The sequence below is a fragment of the Hesperophylax consimilis genome, chromosome 15 (assembly GCF_061612785.1).
Source record: "Hesperophylax consimilis isolate HC1 chromosome 15, BYU_Hcon_1.0, whole genome shotgun sequence".
In the NCBI taxonomy this organism is placed as follows: domain Eukaryota; kingdom Metazoa; phylum Arthropoda; class Insecta; order Trichoptera; family Limnephilidae; genus Hesperophylax; species Hesperophylax consimilis.
The window spans coordinates 2,752,739-2,770,186 of NC_142850.1; the positions used below are offsets into that span (position 1 = coordinate 2,752,739).

Sequence of the window (17,448 nt, forward strand, 5' to 3'; positions counted from 1 at the left end):
TACTCCCATTTGGCGCACAAACATAGACTCACCAAATACATTACGACAAAGCTGATTTTCACACAAAGAGCTATGCTAGGTCTCCTTGCGATATAGAAAGACTAATGACTAGTAAATTAGAAGAGAGAAAAGGTGAAATAAGACCCTTGTGGTGATTTTTTACAAAAACGTGCCATACAAATCATCCAAATATTATTATATTACTGTCATAATCTTCACACTCAAGTAGAACTGCTGGGCATGTAGCGTGGATAAGATACGACTTAATAACATCAGATGGTGTCCTTGGTTAAAGGAGAAACAGTGGTCTTCCATCGCGAAGGCATACATATACCTACAGAATAAAGAATAACACAAGAAGTGCCACGTGGGAGTGTTTCGTGATCCAAATATTAGCCGAATTTCAGCCTGTATTTCATTACAAAACTGTGTTCCTCCGATAGATCATCCAATAGAAATAAAAACTGCCAATATTTTACTGAAGTTGGACGTATTATTAATATTCTAGAGTATTCTAGAATTATTCTCTACAAACTGTTGCATACTCTATAGAACGCTGATAATTAAATGTCCTTTTTGTAGAATAATTTCCATTTTTGTGACGGTTCCCTTTTCAACGATTTGTTTAGGTTTAGTATAAATAATGACAAATAGTTATAAGTTTTAATATTTTTTTATTTAGAAAAATTAATTACATATTTACATAATTTATCTAAGTATAACAATTTTTTTCGTTGGTAGAAAATTTCAAACAATATTGAATGGAAAAAATAAATAAGAAGATTCATAGGAATTTTTATGCCACATTAGAAATATAAGGTTCATTTCAGACACCTGAGAGACATGTTGTTGTGTATCTCAAGGGATTGGGAAATATCTAAAAATATCGAGGACAGTCATGTGGACGCTATTCTACTTCTGCAGAGTATTTCGTAACGGACTTGCGTAATGACCACATTATTTAGATTGGTTATGCAGATCTAGGCTTTATCTATAATATTCTACCATTCTAGGTTACAACTACGAATATTTGAGCAATAATCTTGTGAGTTGGAAAAGCTCAATGACATTTTGCAATACAATATGGAAGCGGAAGATAACATTAACAATTATTTAACTGTGGCAAGATTAATAAATTAGTTTTGTCAAATTTTGAAATACACATCACATTATCTGCAGTACGTTGAAAAACGACAAAATTTCCATATTATATATAACTTTCTAAAAATATATAACGTTAATGAATGATGTCAGGTTGGAAAATTTCATTAAAATATTTAGCAAACCGGTCACATAAGTATTTACAAAATTAAAAAAATAACATTGTGACCGTCGCATCGTATTTTCAATAATTTTTGCACCAAATTGTTTTCAGACATTTTTTTTTAACACGAGTGTAGGCCACCGGAAGTAATAATACCTGACTAAATGAATTTGATGAGAGGAAATTATCTAAATGATGGAGGTGATAAGTCGTGCCTTGAAGTTCACTATCCTCTCTGAAGTCTGGGCAAGTCGCAGAATGAGATCTTGGATGAGGTTGGAGATTCCTCGGTTAGCGATGATGAACAGTCTCGTGACGGGGCCGGGAATTCCTTCCGTGAAACCGTCTCCCTTTCCCACGTCTCCGTCAACGGGAGCATTGGCGGCCTCGTCGGTTTGTTCAGTTCCTCCTGATCCGGCTACCAACTGGAAAATTACAATAATCGTTCTACAATCTAGTCCTAACAATATTACTATTTACAACACCCAAATCTAATAATATTGTGTTAAGTCTGTCAAGTTCAAATGTTACAAGTTATGGCAAATGTCCAACAGTTAGGATGTCCAGATGAGAGTGAGTACTAACATACGGTATACTTCTATCGTCATGGAACTAATGTCAATGTTAGGAAAAGAAACAGTTAAATGCAAGGAAAGATAGGAGATTGCTGGAAAGGAAGGGAAATTTAACTAATGAATATGATTTTGTGTGCGTAACTCTTTCTACTGGTGCATGCAAATTACAGGCAATGTTAATGTGATTTTATCATTGCTGGATATGAATTCGCAGCATAAACTATGTTATTATTAACGATTCAATTATTAATTATTACAATCAATATTTTAACAGAGATTGTAAGTACAAACAAGTGATAGATTAACAAGATGCATTTTAAGTATCTGATCTTGATTTACATTTTTATACTTTGAAACGCAAACACCATAAAAAATCAACTTTGTGACAAACGAGAACTAGGTATTAAAATTTTACTAACCATTTACATAAATAATAGAATTGGTTTCTATACAGAGTTGAAGTGTAAATCACAATCTAACATACGGTATTGTGAATGTGCAACCCCGCCTTAGACAAAAATATGCCTGACACCATAATGTACTTAATATATCAGATATATTTGAACAGTTTTGTGTATGCATCACTTGAACATCATCTATTCCTGTCGATGAAAATAGGATTTGTCTAATTACATTTTTATACTCTCATATTTTGTAGAAATGCAATATTCGTTATCATTATCGAACATCTTATGCACACAAATAGCTTTCACAACTAAGTAAAATCAGTGAGTATATTTATTATTGTTATTTTGAGATTATGTTTTGGCTTTCTGTATTGTGAGTTTCCCTTTATTATTAGAAAGAGAGTGCTGACGTCAAATACCCAGAAGGATCTGATTTGAATGTACGTATTGTAACTTCAGTTCATTGTGTCTTGTCAGTTGTATTAAGTATTGTATTATGCAGACCAAATACTCATCAGTCTGTCAATACAAAACACCAAGTTCGTCCACATTGGATCAAAAAAGAAGTAAAGAATCAAATCTAAAATCATATTTACGACATTTAGTCTTAATGCCATGAATAATTTATCTTAATTTTGGCCTATTCGTTACACCCCGTTTTCGAGTTTGCTAAGGGACTAATGCATGAAGCTGAACTTATTGAGCTTGTCGGTAAATCCGTTATTGTTTCAATATTTATAAACGGTCAATTTTCTATTGTGCCGTTTACTGATACAATCACCTCAAAGGCACTTTATACATGTTATTGTTGATAGCAAATTAAATGGCAGGACATTCCAAGAATGTTGCCCCAGCGGGATGAGTGCTCTATCCCAAACTTTGCTACATTCATACGAGAGGGTTTCACCGGTCTAATCAAAGCCTCAGACTTAGCCGACTCAAGCGTGAGTTGTCTCTGATTACGATTGTCACTCACGCAGATATCAGTCAAGTTAGATTTCTGTAGATTAGGAAGCGTCTGTGAATAGATATTTCAAGTGATGCATATCGCTGTATGTCTGAGCGGGCCTAAAGTGATGAGAGAATAGTCAAGTTGTTACGGAGTGTAGCGTCAAACAGTAGTGTTTTGTACCACCTTGGTGGTGTCTATGTCTCGCGAGGCCGTGTGCGTAGCAGTGATGCCGAGTCCGATGGAGTCGGTTCCGGTCAGTATCCGGAACGCTTGGCCCGCGGCTCTCGCCATGCCCTCCGCTGGCCGCTGCCAAACAACCCACAGTCACAACAACACTACAACACCAACCAACTCACTTCTGGTGGAGCGTCTTGCGCACAGAATGAAGGCACAGTAATAATAACAACATACATATAATTGACAACAGTTCTGCTTCTGAATTTATCTGATTGATCTTGTTTCAACTATTTGAAAATGTTTACATATATGAATTAGAATCTTTTATTTTTACATTCTTTGTTAAAAAACTTATGAAATAGGTAGAAGTTCATAAATAGTTATTCTGATACAGCATAAAATTAAGGTAGTTTACGCCGGCAAACACAATGTCAAATATTTGTTGTAAAGACAGAATTATTTTTAGCCGGGTACGTATAAGCATTCACATTGTGTAATCTATTTTAATATGGAATCAAATGGTATACACGGCTCCAACTGATACGATCTTCGCATCCATTTTTGATATTGTGTGTACGCATACCTTAAGAATTAATGTATGCATGTACATGGATTGGAAAAGTTTCTACAATTACTGCTATTGGTTTTGGCTTAAGCAGTTTACTTTAAGTAACAAGGGTTCATTCCCAATCCTGAAAATCAACAGTCTCGCATTTGTAGTTTTGGATTGAATACATTCTAACTAAGCAATAACTTCATACATTTATCTCTGAGTAGAAAATTTTTGTTTTTAGCAAGGAGAAGAGAAGCAGAAGAAATTTATTGTGTTTAAGTAGGACAATAATTAAAGCAGGTACACATTTAATTGTTACAATGAAAACAGTTGTAATTTGTGTTAAGTAAAGGAATAGAAGAAAGAAAGGAAAAACAGTTCACTTCCTAGCGTGTGGGTTTATTAGTCAGTCAATGAGAGAAATATGTCAAGCTAAAGATTGTTTGTTTGGGTAGAAATGTCTAATATATTATTAATATTATCATAGCATTAAATAAAAACATGAAACAGTTAAATCTTTCTTATTTACCGCACAGCAAATCATTATTACAATGTTAACAATTATTAGGTATTATTAAATTGATCATATTAGAAGTTATTACTTTTGCTGTGGTATTAAAAAAAGGTTATTTTATAAAACTGAAAACATAGGTAGGTACTCAGTTGGTTATAATTATTTGATTGATGTAAAAGTGTTTAGTAGTTGAGAGAAATTACCCTGATGATGTCGAATAAGAAGTTTCCAGAACCACCTCCGGAACCGCCGCTGGCTGCTGCATTGCTGTCTCCTCCCAGTCCAAAACTCAAGAACCTGGAAAGTCCATTAATTTATGGTTATATTATTGACTAGCTGACGTGTACCCGGAGTTGCTCAGGTTATGAATCGTTTAGAGTTTTGAGGTTATGAATTCTAGTGCACCTTAACTTTAAATCTAGGTGCATTTTTAAGGTGGGAGTCATCGATTCTCCGTACACCCCTTTCTTCTTCATCACATACCTACGCCTAATTTTACAATAAATAATTATTTGATTCATATCTTCCTCGGGCGTCCACGACTTTTTTACCATTCGCTTCATATAGTATCATGAAATCCACATCGTTCCTGATAAAAAACAACCCGTAATTATTTTTTGCTATAATACATCTTTTTTTATTAATAGATGTATTTAAAAAAAAAAATACATTTTTTTTGGTTTTACTGAGGATTGAATCTTCCTCCCTGGGGATTGGAGTCAACTGCGCTAAAAACTGAGCCAAATCCCGATTGTGTAGGACTGACATTTATTTCGTAAATTAATTGATGTAATATCATACAATTACAGAGAAATGCATATTTATCCTCGTACGTATGCGTGATTGGCACCAATAGTTGACAGAATGCATTGTCATCGACAATGAGTTTATCTGACGAGTTTTAGCTCAATTTGATGTCGGGAAGTGGGTTAATTCCCGCTTCCAAGTTTGGCATAGCAACATATTTGTTGTATTTAAAAACAACATTATATCGACTTTAATTCCACTCCGTATCTCATTCCAGTTCAGAGATAATGACTCGGGCGTCTCAGACTTATTCTATCATTCAAACACCCATGGCACTAATAAGAACAAACTTTGAAATTTTTAGCGAAATCGGTCCAAGTTTTTGAGTCTATAGGGCACACACATACGGACATTGTCTATTATTTATATAGATGTGAGAAGAAGAAGATGTATAATGATAAAAATTATGTATGCAGTTACTTATAGAATGGAGTAGGCACCAATCATATTTTAACCTACGGCTAGAGACATACGAGTAAATAAAGACGTGCTTGTATATCCTGGTTTCAGAGAAAGAAGATGCACTGAAGATGACATGAAGATGGAATGTTTCAAGAATGGGTAGGTACTATACCTCTTGTTCCTGTTTTCATCAGACGCATCAGCATCATCGAGAGAGAGGTCGTCAATAGCGCCTTCATTGTCAGACGCAGCGCCCTGCTGGTCTCCGCCATCGGCCTTTCCCTCCACTACATTGTCGTTGCCGTCAGGGTCTGTGAACTGAACCCTCACTTCCGATTGTTGGGACTCCGCCTCGGACAGCTGGTTCTCATCTTCGTTCACAGCGGACGTCGCCTGCAATACACAAAGTTGCTGAAAGACTACACAACAACAGCGAAGAGAACTAACAACCCAGTTAATGATTGATTAGTAACGTAACGCTTGAAGAGATGGCGACGCAGGCGGTCCAGTACGCTGGATGTTCGCTCCGCGCCAATGAAAACACGTCACAGATCCCCGTACGTGTCTAGTTGTACTTTCGATCTGCCGGTTTTGTCAAATAATGTGTGATGATGCGTGTCGGCCAAGAGTTGTGATTGTTCGTCAGTCAGTCTGTAAGAAATAGAAATTTAGAAGTGTTTCGTTTCGTCGGTTTATACCTTCGGCTGTCGCAATGCCGAAGTTAAGGTGGTTGGTTAGGGGTCGGTTGGAGGTCGTCAGTGGAGCAGCGGAAGAGTTGTGCAATTACCGGAGTAGTGCCAGGAGATTCCGTAGCACTAGGGGCGGTCGCAGGGTCTGATTCACTCGAGGAAGGTAAATCGTCTTCCGTGATTTCAGATTCGGTTATGGGCGACTCGGTGGAAGAAGAAATAGATTCTGTAGGAGATAGTTCAGAGTCAGGCGGGTTGGTAGAAAGAGACTCTACATCGGTAGAAATGGACTCAGAGATGGATTCAGAGAAGGGCTCAGAGATGAATTCAGAGATGGGCTCGGAGATGGACGGGTCAGAAGGAGTATCCGATGTACCAGATTGAGGTGATATGGAAGTGGTTGAGATGTCGGGTGATGCATCAATGAACCGTGCTTGCACCTCGTTTTCTTGTGGTGTTGGTGTCGAGGCTTCATCAAAACTATTGCGGTTTCCTACCGACACTTCCGGTATGGAATCACTTTCGTCGCTATTGTCTGTATCTGGAGCGAAGGTTGGTAAGGATACCGATATCCTGGCGGCAGTATCCTTATCATCATCATCATCGTCATCATCATCATCGTCATCATCGTCGAATGAGGAAGAGGAGGATCCGCTGGAGCCCGACGATCCACCGCTGTTGGCGTTGTTGCCTCCGAGAGCTCCCATCAGCAGAGATCTTCCTACAGTTCGGAACAGGTAGCTCACAATCTGCTGTATTTTTTGATCTATAATCTAGAACACAATGACACATATTTTGACCACGACTGCGACTGAACGAAAAGTGGATTCACTTGGAGAACTCTCATTTAATGAAAATTCACGATAATAATTATCGGCGTATGATTTTCGCAACAAATATTGAAATTTAAAACTTCCGTGAATTTGGAAATTAAAAAAATAATTGTGGAGTAGGAATCTATGCGTGCATTCTCTGAAATAATAAAAATACATCCTTATTTTATTTTGCGACAATATTTTAAAGCAATATACATGTTAAAACTAAGCATTTTAAGGGGGTATTTAAATGCGTCTTTCCAAAAAGATTGCTGAAAGACTTTTCAGCACATGCAACGGATTAATTGACAGACTGATAAAATTTTCAAGAAATACTGTAACATACAAATTAATGGATCAATTTTTATGTACAATATACAACCCAAACATCAAAACGTATAATTTCTTATTAACGTTCTTAATAAATTATTATTTTCGAAGGAAAACTTCTATTCACGCATGATCCATTATGGCGATTATAGCATCGAATAAAACAATGTGGTTCTTGTTAAATAAAGGTCATCGCAAACAACTTTCAGACATGTGAATTAATAAATACATTCATTAAGAATTGTGCAGGATTTCGATATAATTCTTATGCTTGGAAACACGTTTAATTTTAATGTGCCAACAGTGAATTGATTTGCGTTATACTATTACAAATACCGCCGGAACAAAACAGGTTATTTTCTTGTGGGTTACCTCTAGTATGACGGACGGAAAACGGATTATTGTGAAAATGAAGCACAAAGACTAGTCGGCCCTTTCAGTGAAGGACACTGCATAATTTTGTGAGGGCTGACTGAAATTCATTTAACCCGCTGAACGCGAGTCGCGTCAAACGCCTGTATCAGATATGATATGTGACGTTGCAAATATGTATCTATGAGGTTTCGCTGTCAATAAGTATGAGATTGTTAGTCAATATTAGTTAGATTTTAACATATGTTACAATTTTTCATGTTAGTTACCTATTCATGATTTTTGTGACATTTTGTTTGTTCCATTGATGTTTTAAATACTTTTTAAGAATATACAAATTCTCATATTATAACCGCAAAAATCTGATGTCAATTTAATTGAAAATGTGTTGCTTAAAGTTTCTTACTTCGTAATTTCCCGCGTTGACAAGGTTAGTAAGTTAATAAATTGAAAAAAAACTTTGAAATAGCAATAACTTGTTTTAAAACTCTTGAAGCCGAAAATTATAAAACAAAATTATTGGCAATTATATCATAACGGCGAACATTACTATGAGTATGTTAACGTTACAATGCATATTAATATACATTATGTAACTCAATAAAACAAGTATATTTGTGATGCAACCGGCGATTGCTTCAAAATATACTTATAACTAGTCTCTGAATATCATGATGACTAAGAGATTAGTTTTCATTGCATTTCAATCATTATACCTGTGATAAATTGGGAAAGAGTTGTCTTAGCATTCCTATCGTTCTCTTATTCCTAAAGCTCAGTTCAGCATTTGGCTCTCCGAGATGCAGCGACTCCAACGTTTCCTGAAACAATACAATATAATGCGGTTAAATAAGTAAAAAAATCATTTTACAAACATATGTCTAAATATAAATTAAAGTACAGTTCGATGATAACCAATCTCTTAAGATTTCTTTAAATTCAAATTTGAATTGCGTAAAACTAACTGTTTACGCCAATAATGGCAAATTGTTGATTCATAGAGAATTAGTTTACTGGCAATGAATTTTGTTCCCGACCCTCCTTTCTCCCCTCATTGATAGCTCTCCCCCGTGTCCGGGATTCTGTTTAAAACCAACAGCTGTGACGCGAAGTGAACATTATACCACCTATGAAAATCATCACAAACGCATCGCAATAAATAAAAGTTGTTTTTTTTTTTTTTTTATAGTGTATACCTCACAAGAGTCCCAACTGCTCCCGTCTGGAGCCAGTGAGACTATGGCATCCCCAATTAGGGGATGTTGTGAGGCTGAAGGTAAGTGGGGAAGGGAAAGAGGAAGGTGGGGAAGTACCTGGCTATTCAGATCTAGTCACTAAACACGGCTAAAGCCATTTGGAGCAACGTTTCAATTCTGAATGGTGGTCTTACACCAGGGCGATACTGGTAGTATCTTCCACTCTGGAACGTGCCGCAAATATACTATATATTATTTTAATTAATTAATTGTGAAATAACACAAATTAATCAAATAAAATTTATTTGCGCACGCCGGGTTCGAACCCGCGACCTTCGGAATGGCAGTCCAATGCGTTACCACTGGACTATGCCGGCCGTCAAAACTATAACCATATGTGTTAAACCAAAACTATAGTGAAAGTAGCATCCCAACAAGTGAATGCACCTCAACCTCAGTAAGTACGTTCTGCCTTATAAAACTCATTGCACAAGTAACGATATCAACATAGAATAATTGATTTGTTTATTAGAAGGTCCATGGCTTGAGCATTTGGTCCTTCGAGCCGGATTAGGTCGAGTAGGTACCGACCTATCTATTCCCTTTCAGAGCGTGTTAACAGGCTCGCTGCCACAAAGGACAATTGAAATTTTGAGGACGTAAACTAACGAACTAAACCCGAGGGCTTCCGATCGGGAACGGTGGCAGCGAACCAGTTAAGTTCATGTGGCTTAGTTCATATGCTATTTTTAAAGTCAGTTAGGTGTGTTTTGAACGCTTTATAAAGTCAACCTCTGATCTATGAGCTGGTTAGTTTAACGATAAAGACGATAAATTGGCATGAAACCGCGGAGAATACAAATCATTACTAGGTGTTAAAGTTTTGCGTAATTTTAAATGGAAACAAAGTTCATATGAGACTGAAATTGAGTTACTAACAGAGCATCACGCAATATCGGTGTTGAAAAAATAATATACATTTTGCAAGATAACTAAACTGCATCGGGGAATTATTACGTAGAAATAAATTTCGATTCATTATATTGGGAAATGCCACTTCTAAAGTCAGCCGTCACAAATTTACCTAAATGGGACAAAACGATTAGATGATCGTACTTACTTACCTAATATGAATTATTTCCTATTGTCATTGTTTGAATGCTTTCATACGTTAATAGTTAAAGCATCAAGCATCAAGCGTTCTAGTAAGTATAATATTTTGTTAGCTCTGTAAGGGCAGTGACTTCTACAGCCAATATAACAAAAAAATAAATCCACCGTTATCGGTAGACCACGATTGTGTAATATGATAATTAAAATAACTGTAATAATCAATATGACAGCTCTGAAAAGATTGATAAATTAAATGTCAGACTTGTTAATCACTAATTATATGGTATATTAGAAACCTCAGAGCGGTGATTTCTTTGACATTTTGCAGATGATATTACAATAATTAATTGTAATGTTTCAATACTAGATTTCAGTTTTAATATTACCTTATTACACCATTAACTTCGAGATGGTCATTTAATTACCTTAGATCTAATAGGCAATACGTTTCCTGATAACTTTATAAATCCCATAAAAGCTAATAATCATAATTTATTTATGCACTAACAAAAAAAACGAACACTTTTTCTTCCGGAAAAATGCTGGTTTTGGCAAGAGATCTTAAGCATTAGCAATTTCATTAGAATAATTAAAAAAAAAAATAATAACCTAATCTTACACTCAAAAATACGTAGAAAAGATACAAAGATTATTCAATGTGCATAACTATTGTTGCTCACGCGGAGAAGACATGCTGATATAAAATATTGCTAACTTAGTAAAAATCTGGTCAAATTATTCCAATTTCCGTTAAAAACGGGACTGCAGGCTTTCGACCAATGAATTGACAGGTTTTCTAACAAACTGTCGGTAAAACATACCGCCTTGTTATCAGGAAATCAATATATTTATAGAATAGTCAATATATTTATCAGGAAAAGGACGCCTGAATAGACTAATATTTTATTAGGAAATGGATTACAATCACGTTTTTAACAGGATTTAAATAAATCGGACGTACTTATTTTTTTTGTTTTTTTTTTCCAACGGCATCCAACCATCTGGAGCCAGTGACACTATAGTATCCACGATTTTGTTGTTTGTTTATTTATTTAGTTGAAAACTATCAGATTATAATATAATAGGAAAGAATAAATTTCACAATAAAGTAACATTTTAGTCTAGTAAAAATACAGTCCGAGAAATGAAGATAAAATGATACAAAAGTAACTTAAAATAATCTTGGTAAGTACATATACAAAACACATTTCAAAAAAATATATTTAGCACATATCCTACGAAGAGTGTCAAGACTCGCTTCCTTCAAGGTATTGGTTATTATTTTTGTTGTATGTTGGGCTGATTGTAATGGGGAGGGAAAGCGAATGGAGTACCTGGCAGTACTAATTAAAAATAAACAAGATAATAGAGTTAGTTCTCACCTGAGCCTGTGAGGAGGGAATGTCTATTTCGATAATGGCGGGCCTGTTGTCCAGTGCAGCCAACCCAGCCAGTGGGTTGGGGAGGGGATCGGGGATTGGTTCGGGCAAGGGGTTCGCCGAACTGTGCAGGGCCAGGGTTACCACCATTGCTAGCCTCAGCATTAGACAGATTTTTGCCATATTTATATCTGCAAAACAAATAAAACAAAAATTATTCTTAACTATCTTGGAGAAGTAAGAGGAAATTTGAATTGGTAGTTTATTTAGAATATCTATTAATCTATTAATATAGGGTTATTAGTGATCCGGTTAAAAACAGGACTGCATGCCGTTTAATGATAAACTTTTATTAAATTCGTAATAATATCGGAACACATGTTCATGCACCTGCATTTGTCTTAATATAGAATGACGAAACGCGAAATATTGGGATTTTTATGAATACATGTTCATCGTGACAATAACAACCGACAACCGTCCGATACATGTTAAAATAAATTGTTTTGTTACGCATGGGTTTTTAATGTTAAAATTATTATTTTATTTATTTATTATAACGATTATGGCAGATATTACTTAACATAATTTATGCACTTATTGTAATATAATTTTATTCACTGTAATTATGATGATTTTATGTTTATTTTAATGATTAGGTATTAACATATAAGTTTTTTTAAGTTTTTGAAGAACATTTTAATTACACAATTCACTGCACTCGGTTTGGTTAGCAACAATAATATAAGTTATGTGTTGAAGTAAGTGTCTTTCTGAACATGAAGCGGATTAAAATTTGCATCGATATAATATCGCCCTGAGCAAATCATTGAGCCAAAATCATATTACGAAACAGTTTTAAAGCTTCGAATACAATCTCTTTCAGGCGAATAAGTAATAATTGCTAAAAAAAGTTGACAGGACAAGCGAGGTGAATGTGAAAAGTTGTTACAGATAGATACTCACAGGGAGTAATGATCACATTGTTGCAAATAAATCAGTAGTATGTGGTGTTCCTCAGGGTAGTGCTCCAGGTACAATTTTATTTTTGTTACATATTAATGACCTTTTTGTAAACTACCGTTTTCTGGCACATCGATGTAATTTGCAGATGACATCGTTTTTGTATTTGCTGGTGATCTATGAGGTGAAACTTATACTAAGTGCGAGACAGGATTAAGTCCCATTAAAAATTGGCTTGATCAAAACCTGTTAACCTTAAACACGAACAAAAAACTAAGTTTATCACTTTTGGCATTTCTTCTGTAAATCAACCATCTTTGGACCGATCCTGAAAAATACATTGTTATGCGCAGGAGTGTAATTGTCAACCTTTTGAAAGAATAGATGATAAATATCTTGATTAATTATTGATAAAAATTTAAAATAGAAGGAACAAATAACTATAGTAAAAACAATATAAGAAAGCTAGCCTACATCTTCAAGACATAAGATAAGAAATATATTAGACAAAGTTACACTAAAAACTGTTGTTCAGTAATTGCTTTCATGTAATGTTGTCTGTTAGAGTTCTTATCACTACCCTATAACCTTTAAATGTTGCACTATTGTTTTTGTATTCATCACAGTTATTATACAGTGAAAGTAAAACCGTGACAGTATGGTAGAACTGTCATAATTTACAGTGTACATTATATTTATAATTTATTGAGATTACGAAACAAAAATGTGCTCGCTCCTGTAAAAAATGACCCCTTTTATACAATGAAAAAAATCTTCAAATGTTCTTGATGTTAGGCGATAGTTTGCTAGATGCATTAATATATATGAAGTACTTATAAACACTTTGGTTATTATTATTATAATGGGAATTCAGATTTTAGATAAGTATTTTGATAGATTAATTTAAATTGTGTTTTATTGATATGTAATTATTAATTATTAACTTCATGGTTATTGGAAATGTATTACCTTGACCCCAATATTTTAAGCATGTACCTAAGAATTTCTATATAAATCAATATTTGAATAGGTACCTAACTAGATTACTGACCCCAAAAATTAAATATATGGCGCCATATGATAAAACAAACATAATTTTCTAAAATTTTCAATATCTATATTCAGAACGATTAGATAGATTGAAAAATAAAGTAAGAAAAACCAGAAAAACCTGGTTAATGTTATTAATTATTTTTTATAGTGGGTTTTTACAGATTTTCTCTGTTAGGTAACAAATTCAGTTAAAATACTCGTTTAGGACATGGTATACATGAAATTATTTCAATCAATTATTACTACAGCGCCCTTTTGATTGAGCAACGTGATTTTTCACAAAAATGGCGTTATACAAATCATCAAAATATAAAAATAATAATTAATAATAAGTGTATAGTGTAGGTAATGTTTTAATAAGTTCCTGGGAAAGAACTTTTATCATTCCTGTCTCGTCCGGTGTGTTTTCACGGAACATATTAATACGTAATGAACGAAAAAACGCAGCCAAGTACCTACCTACTTTCACTGTTTCACAATTAAATTGTAAGTGGGTACCTCTCGTAAATTTGGCGGTAAAGAGGAACTCGTATCTATTGGAAATTTCCCGCTCTTTTGAAGCAGAGGTCACGTTACATTAGCAAAGATGGCGTCATCGGTGTTGGTGACCAATAAACGTTCTATTATTCTTAAATTTAACTATTAGTTACTGCTCGGTTTCACACGAGTTTCAACACTCGAATTTTCTTAATTAATGACAGATAAGTTGATTTTTTAAAGATGCATTGACCTAGAAATTCCAGTTTCCAAATTTGACGACGCGCGAGCTCATAATGCGAGAGTTGGTAGTGGGGGTAAAACATAATACTATCCAATATCATGATATGACGAAGTTATAATTTATTGAAATGGTTGATATTTGACATGTAATTTTCAGTATCTATTATCTATATGTTGTTGATTGAATTTTCATAAGTGTTCTTACTCAATGGAAAAACACATGAACCCAAAAAACGCTGAACGGAGCTATTCGAGAACAATTTGAAGCCCTGGGGTGAGGGGGGAGATATATGAGAGATGCCAAAATCTACTAAATTTTTTCAAAGACATATTCTATTCCTTGTCTCATTAAATATCAAAAAATCGTATGCCGTTATAACTACATAAGCAACACATAAATGTCATAAATAGTTCACTATAAACCCATTTGCATAGAAAACATTTCAAAAGTTTGTCATAAAAGATGGCTGCCAGACAATTTCCCCTGACCCTACATTTGCCTTCAATGCCATTTTATAATATTTACGATGGTCATATATCAATTATAAGAGAACTTTGCGATACGTATCACAGATGGCAGTAAAAGTTTTCAAACGGGTTTCATTAAATTCGGAAATTCATTAATTCCAATAAATAGTTTCAATATTACTTTTAAAAAGTTCTTGAAGAATGGAAATTCTGCTTGAAGTTTTAATTTTGATATAGATTATTTATGGATCTTCATTGTTGAGGAATTTAGAAAAGATATTTGAGGAAATGCGTGCCGGAAACTAAGTAATACTAATTTAATCAACTTGTTGCGGAAACTCCAGGTCGTTGGACACGATCGAAGGAAGTGATTTCAGAAGGTGAAATTCCTGAATAATTACATGAAGCGTGGATTTATGTTTTGTGTTACATTATCAGAATAATCAGACCGTGAGCTTGTGTTGTATTGAACACGAAACGGAATTTGATAAACACCAAAGTTGGTAAATGAAACCAAATGATATCAGGAGATATTTACAAATTCTTTTTTCGGAATACATACCCGCTAATAATAAAACATTCTTGTTTAATTTCTAAAAACATATTTTGATTATATAAACAGCATGCAATAGTCGTAAACTCACATTCATGCAAACTTTTTAGAATATTTATACTATTCTGTTAATTTGACACTTCGATTAATTGTTAATCTATCATCGCCATTATTATACATATAACAATATACCGTTTGAAAATGTATCGAGTTTATACAAAAGGTTGTCAAACTAGATGAGTAGTTTGGCAGATTTGAATGTTAATAAATAAAAATTGAAAGTTGTAAACCTTTGATAAAATTTGTTCTCAAATGAAAAAAGTAATCTACGAGTAATTATGTCATTTATTGCTAGCGAAAGATACAAATTTTCTCCATTAAAATACAATCAAATCTCCCTCGCAAATCACGATAACCTGGCACATAGATTTTTAATTTTTTTATGTGAATACTGCACAAAAGTCCCAACTGCCCCCAAAAGCCAGTGAGACTATGGCATCCCCAATTGGGGTGGGTATGTTGTGATGCTGAATATATGGGGAGAGGAAAGAGACGGGAAAGAAGTAGGTGGGGGAATACTTGGCTATTCAAACTGGTAATTAATCATTAAAGTCATTTCAAGCAAAGTTTCAATCCTGAATTGTTTTCTTACACCAGGGCGATATTGAGAGTATCTACCACACTGGTTACTTGCGCACGCCGGGATTTGAGCCCGCGACATTCGAATTTCTAGTTGAGAGCCTTCCCTTCGACCACCGAGGTCAAAATAAACTTATTAGACATTGTTTTAAGATGTTATATTTTCGGTTATAATTCTGTAAGATCAAAGAGAGCGTTCACGGAATTCCGATTGCTTTTAAGGTTTTATTAACCGAATCACACGATAATATTGTGAATAGTATAGAAATATAGCGTTTCAAATCACCAAGGAAATGAGTGAAAACAAATCTTTCGAATAACGTTTGTTTTATGATTGTTATATTTCCGTGCCATAATGTTTAAAGCTAAATCAAATTTATACTCGATCAGTAATAAAGTTGCGTACGAGAAATGATTGATGTTCTTTGGAAAATGTGTCTTAAAGTGGCTGTGATTGGTGCTCGGAGTTATGCAATCTATATTAAAAGTGAAACCTATAACAGCTCTTATGAAAATTCGACCAGTTGCAATCATTTTCCCGAGATTACAGCAAATAGCCTACAATAATGATTATCAGCAAAACCACAGCCAAACGTCATTAATATTCATTCGTAATTACACACAAATGCAGTTATTTAATGTGAGTTACAGGGCATAAGATGCAATTTAAAAACGATCAATTATTTATGAACAATTTATATTGAGATGACTTGATGGCGTTCGCGTAATTAAAAAGAAAAAGAAAAATTAGATCGTGCGAACAGTTGTTACGTTCAACGTGATTCACTTATGCAAACATTAGGCGTAGTTATATTGTAATAAAATGACAACAAATTTTAATTCATTGTTTTCACTCGTAATAATAGACAGGAAATTAAGAAGATTTACCAAATAAATCATTTTTTTTCTGAACTTAATAACTCAATCTTTACCTCTAACAAAGAAGTTAATGACCTGAGCATAATTTTCGGTTTTAAATTAATCTTTATATCCCATTTAAACGGAAACTATGATAAAGGAATGAAAACGTCTGGATTCATTATTCAAAATTCTAGAGGCTTTTCGAATATTCACATTTTCAATTTTTTGTATACGTCTTTAGTGCGATGCCGAATATAACTCCTCAATCTTGTCCCCCTATTTTAAAATACATTAAAATAAAATAAAAATAAAAACAACACAAATTAAGACATTTTTTTAATGAATGACAAACTTTCCCGAATTACGATAGCCTGAAAATATTTTTAAATCTCCTACTACCACTACAGTAAGTGGAAAATGTTGCTTGTGATATAATGTAGGACTTTGCCAGGAGGACGTTGCTTGTGTCGTGATGGAGGAGCCGAGGAATTGAACTAACGACGCCTTGGGTGAAATCAACACTGGCCCGTCATTTTAACGGGTTTTAAACTCAGTGTTCCCATTGAAAGCATATAAACTACAGTTACTCGATGAAAGAATTAAAATTATTATAACTCGGACATAGAAGAATTATATCCGACTTAAT

General features: G+C 34.3%; 1 protein-coding gene across 2 annotated transcripts in view; it reads right to left on the reverse strand.

Moving 5' to 3' along the window:
• Positions 1 to 722: 722 nt before the first annotated feature.
• The window catches only part of LOC149417182 (uncharacterized), a 48,672-nt gene continuing 31,946 nt past the window's right edge, over positions 723 to 17,448 (reverse strand). Inside the window, exons 2-7 of one of the 2 annotated variants that reach the window (XM_089639932.1) lie at positions 11,549 to 11,736; positions 8,574 to 8,678; positions 6,781 to 7,113; positions 5,824 to 6,044; positions 4,646 to 4,739; positions 723 to 1,689 (exon numbers count right to left, since the gene is read on the reverse strand). In XM_089639932.1, coding sequence (XP_089496058.1) covers positions 1,453 to 1,689; positions 4,646 to 4,739; positions 5,824 to 6,044; positions 6,781 to 7,113; positions 8,574 to 8,678; positions 11,549 to 11,728 — 1,170 coding nt within the window. In that variant the 5' untranslated portion in view covers positions 11,729 to 11,736 and the 3' untranslated portion in view covers positions 723 to 1,452. Of the gene's footprint in view, positions 1,690 to 4,645; positions 4,740 to 5,823; positions 6,045 to 6,438; positions 7,114 to 8,573; positions 8,679 to 11,548; positions 11,737 to 17,448 lie in introns of both variants that reach the window. The other variant, XM_089639931.1, reaches the window with a different exon arrangement.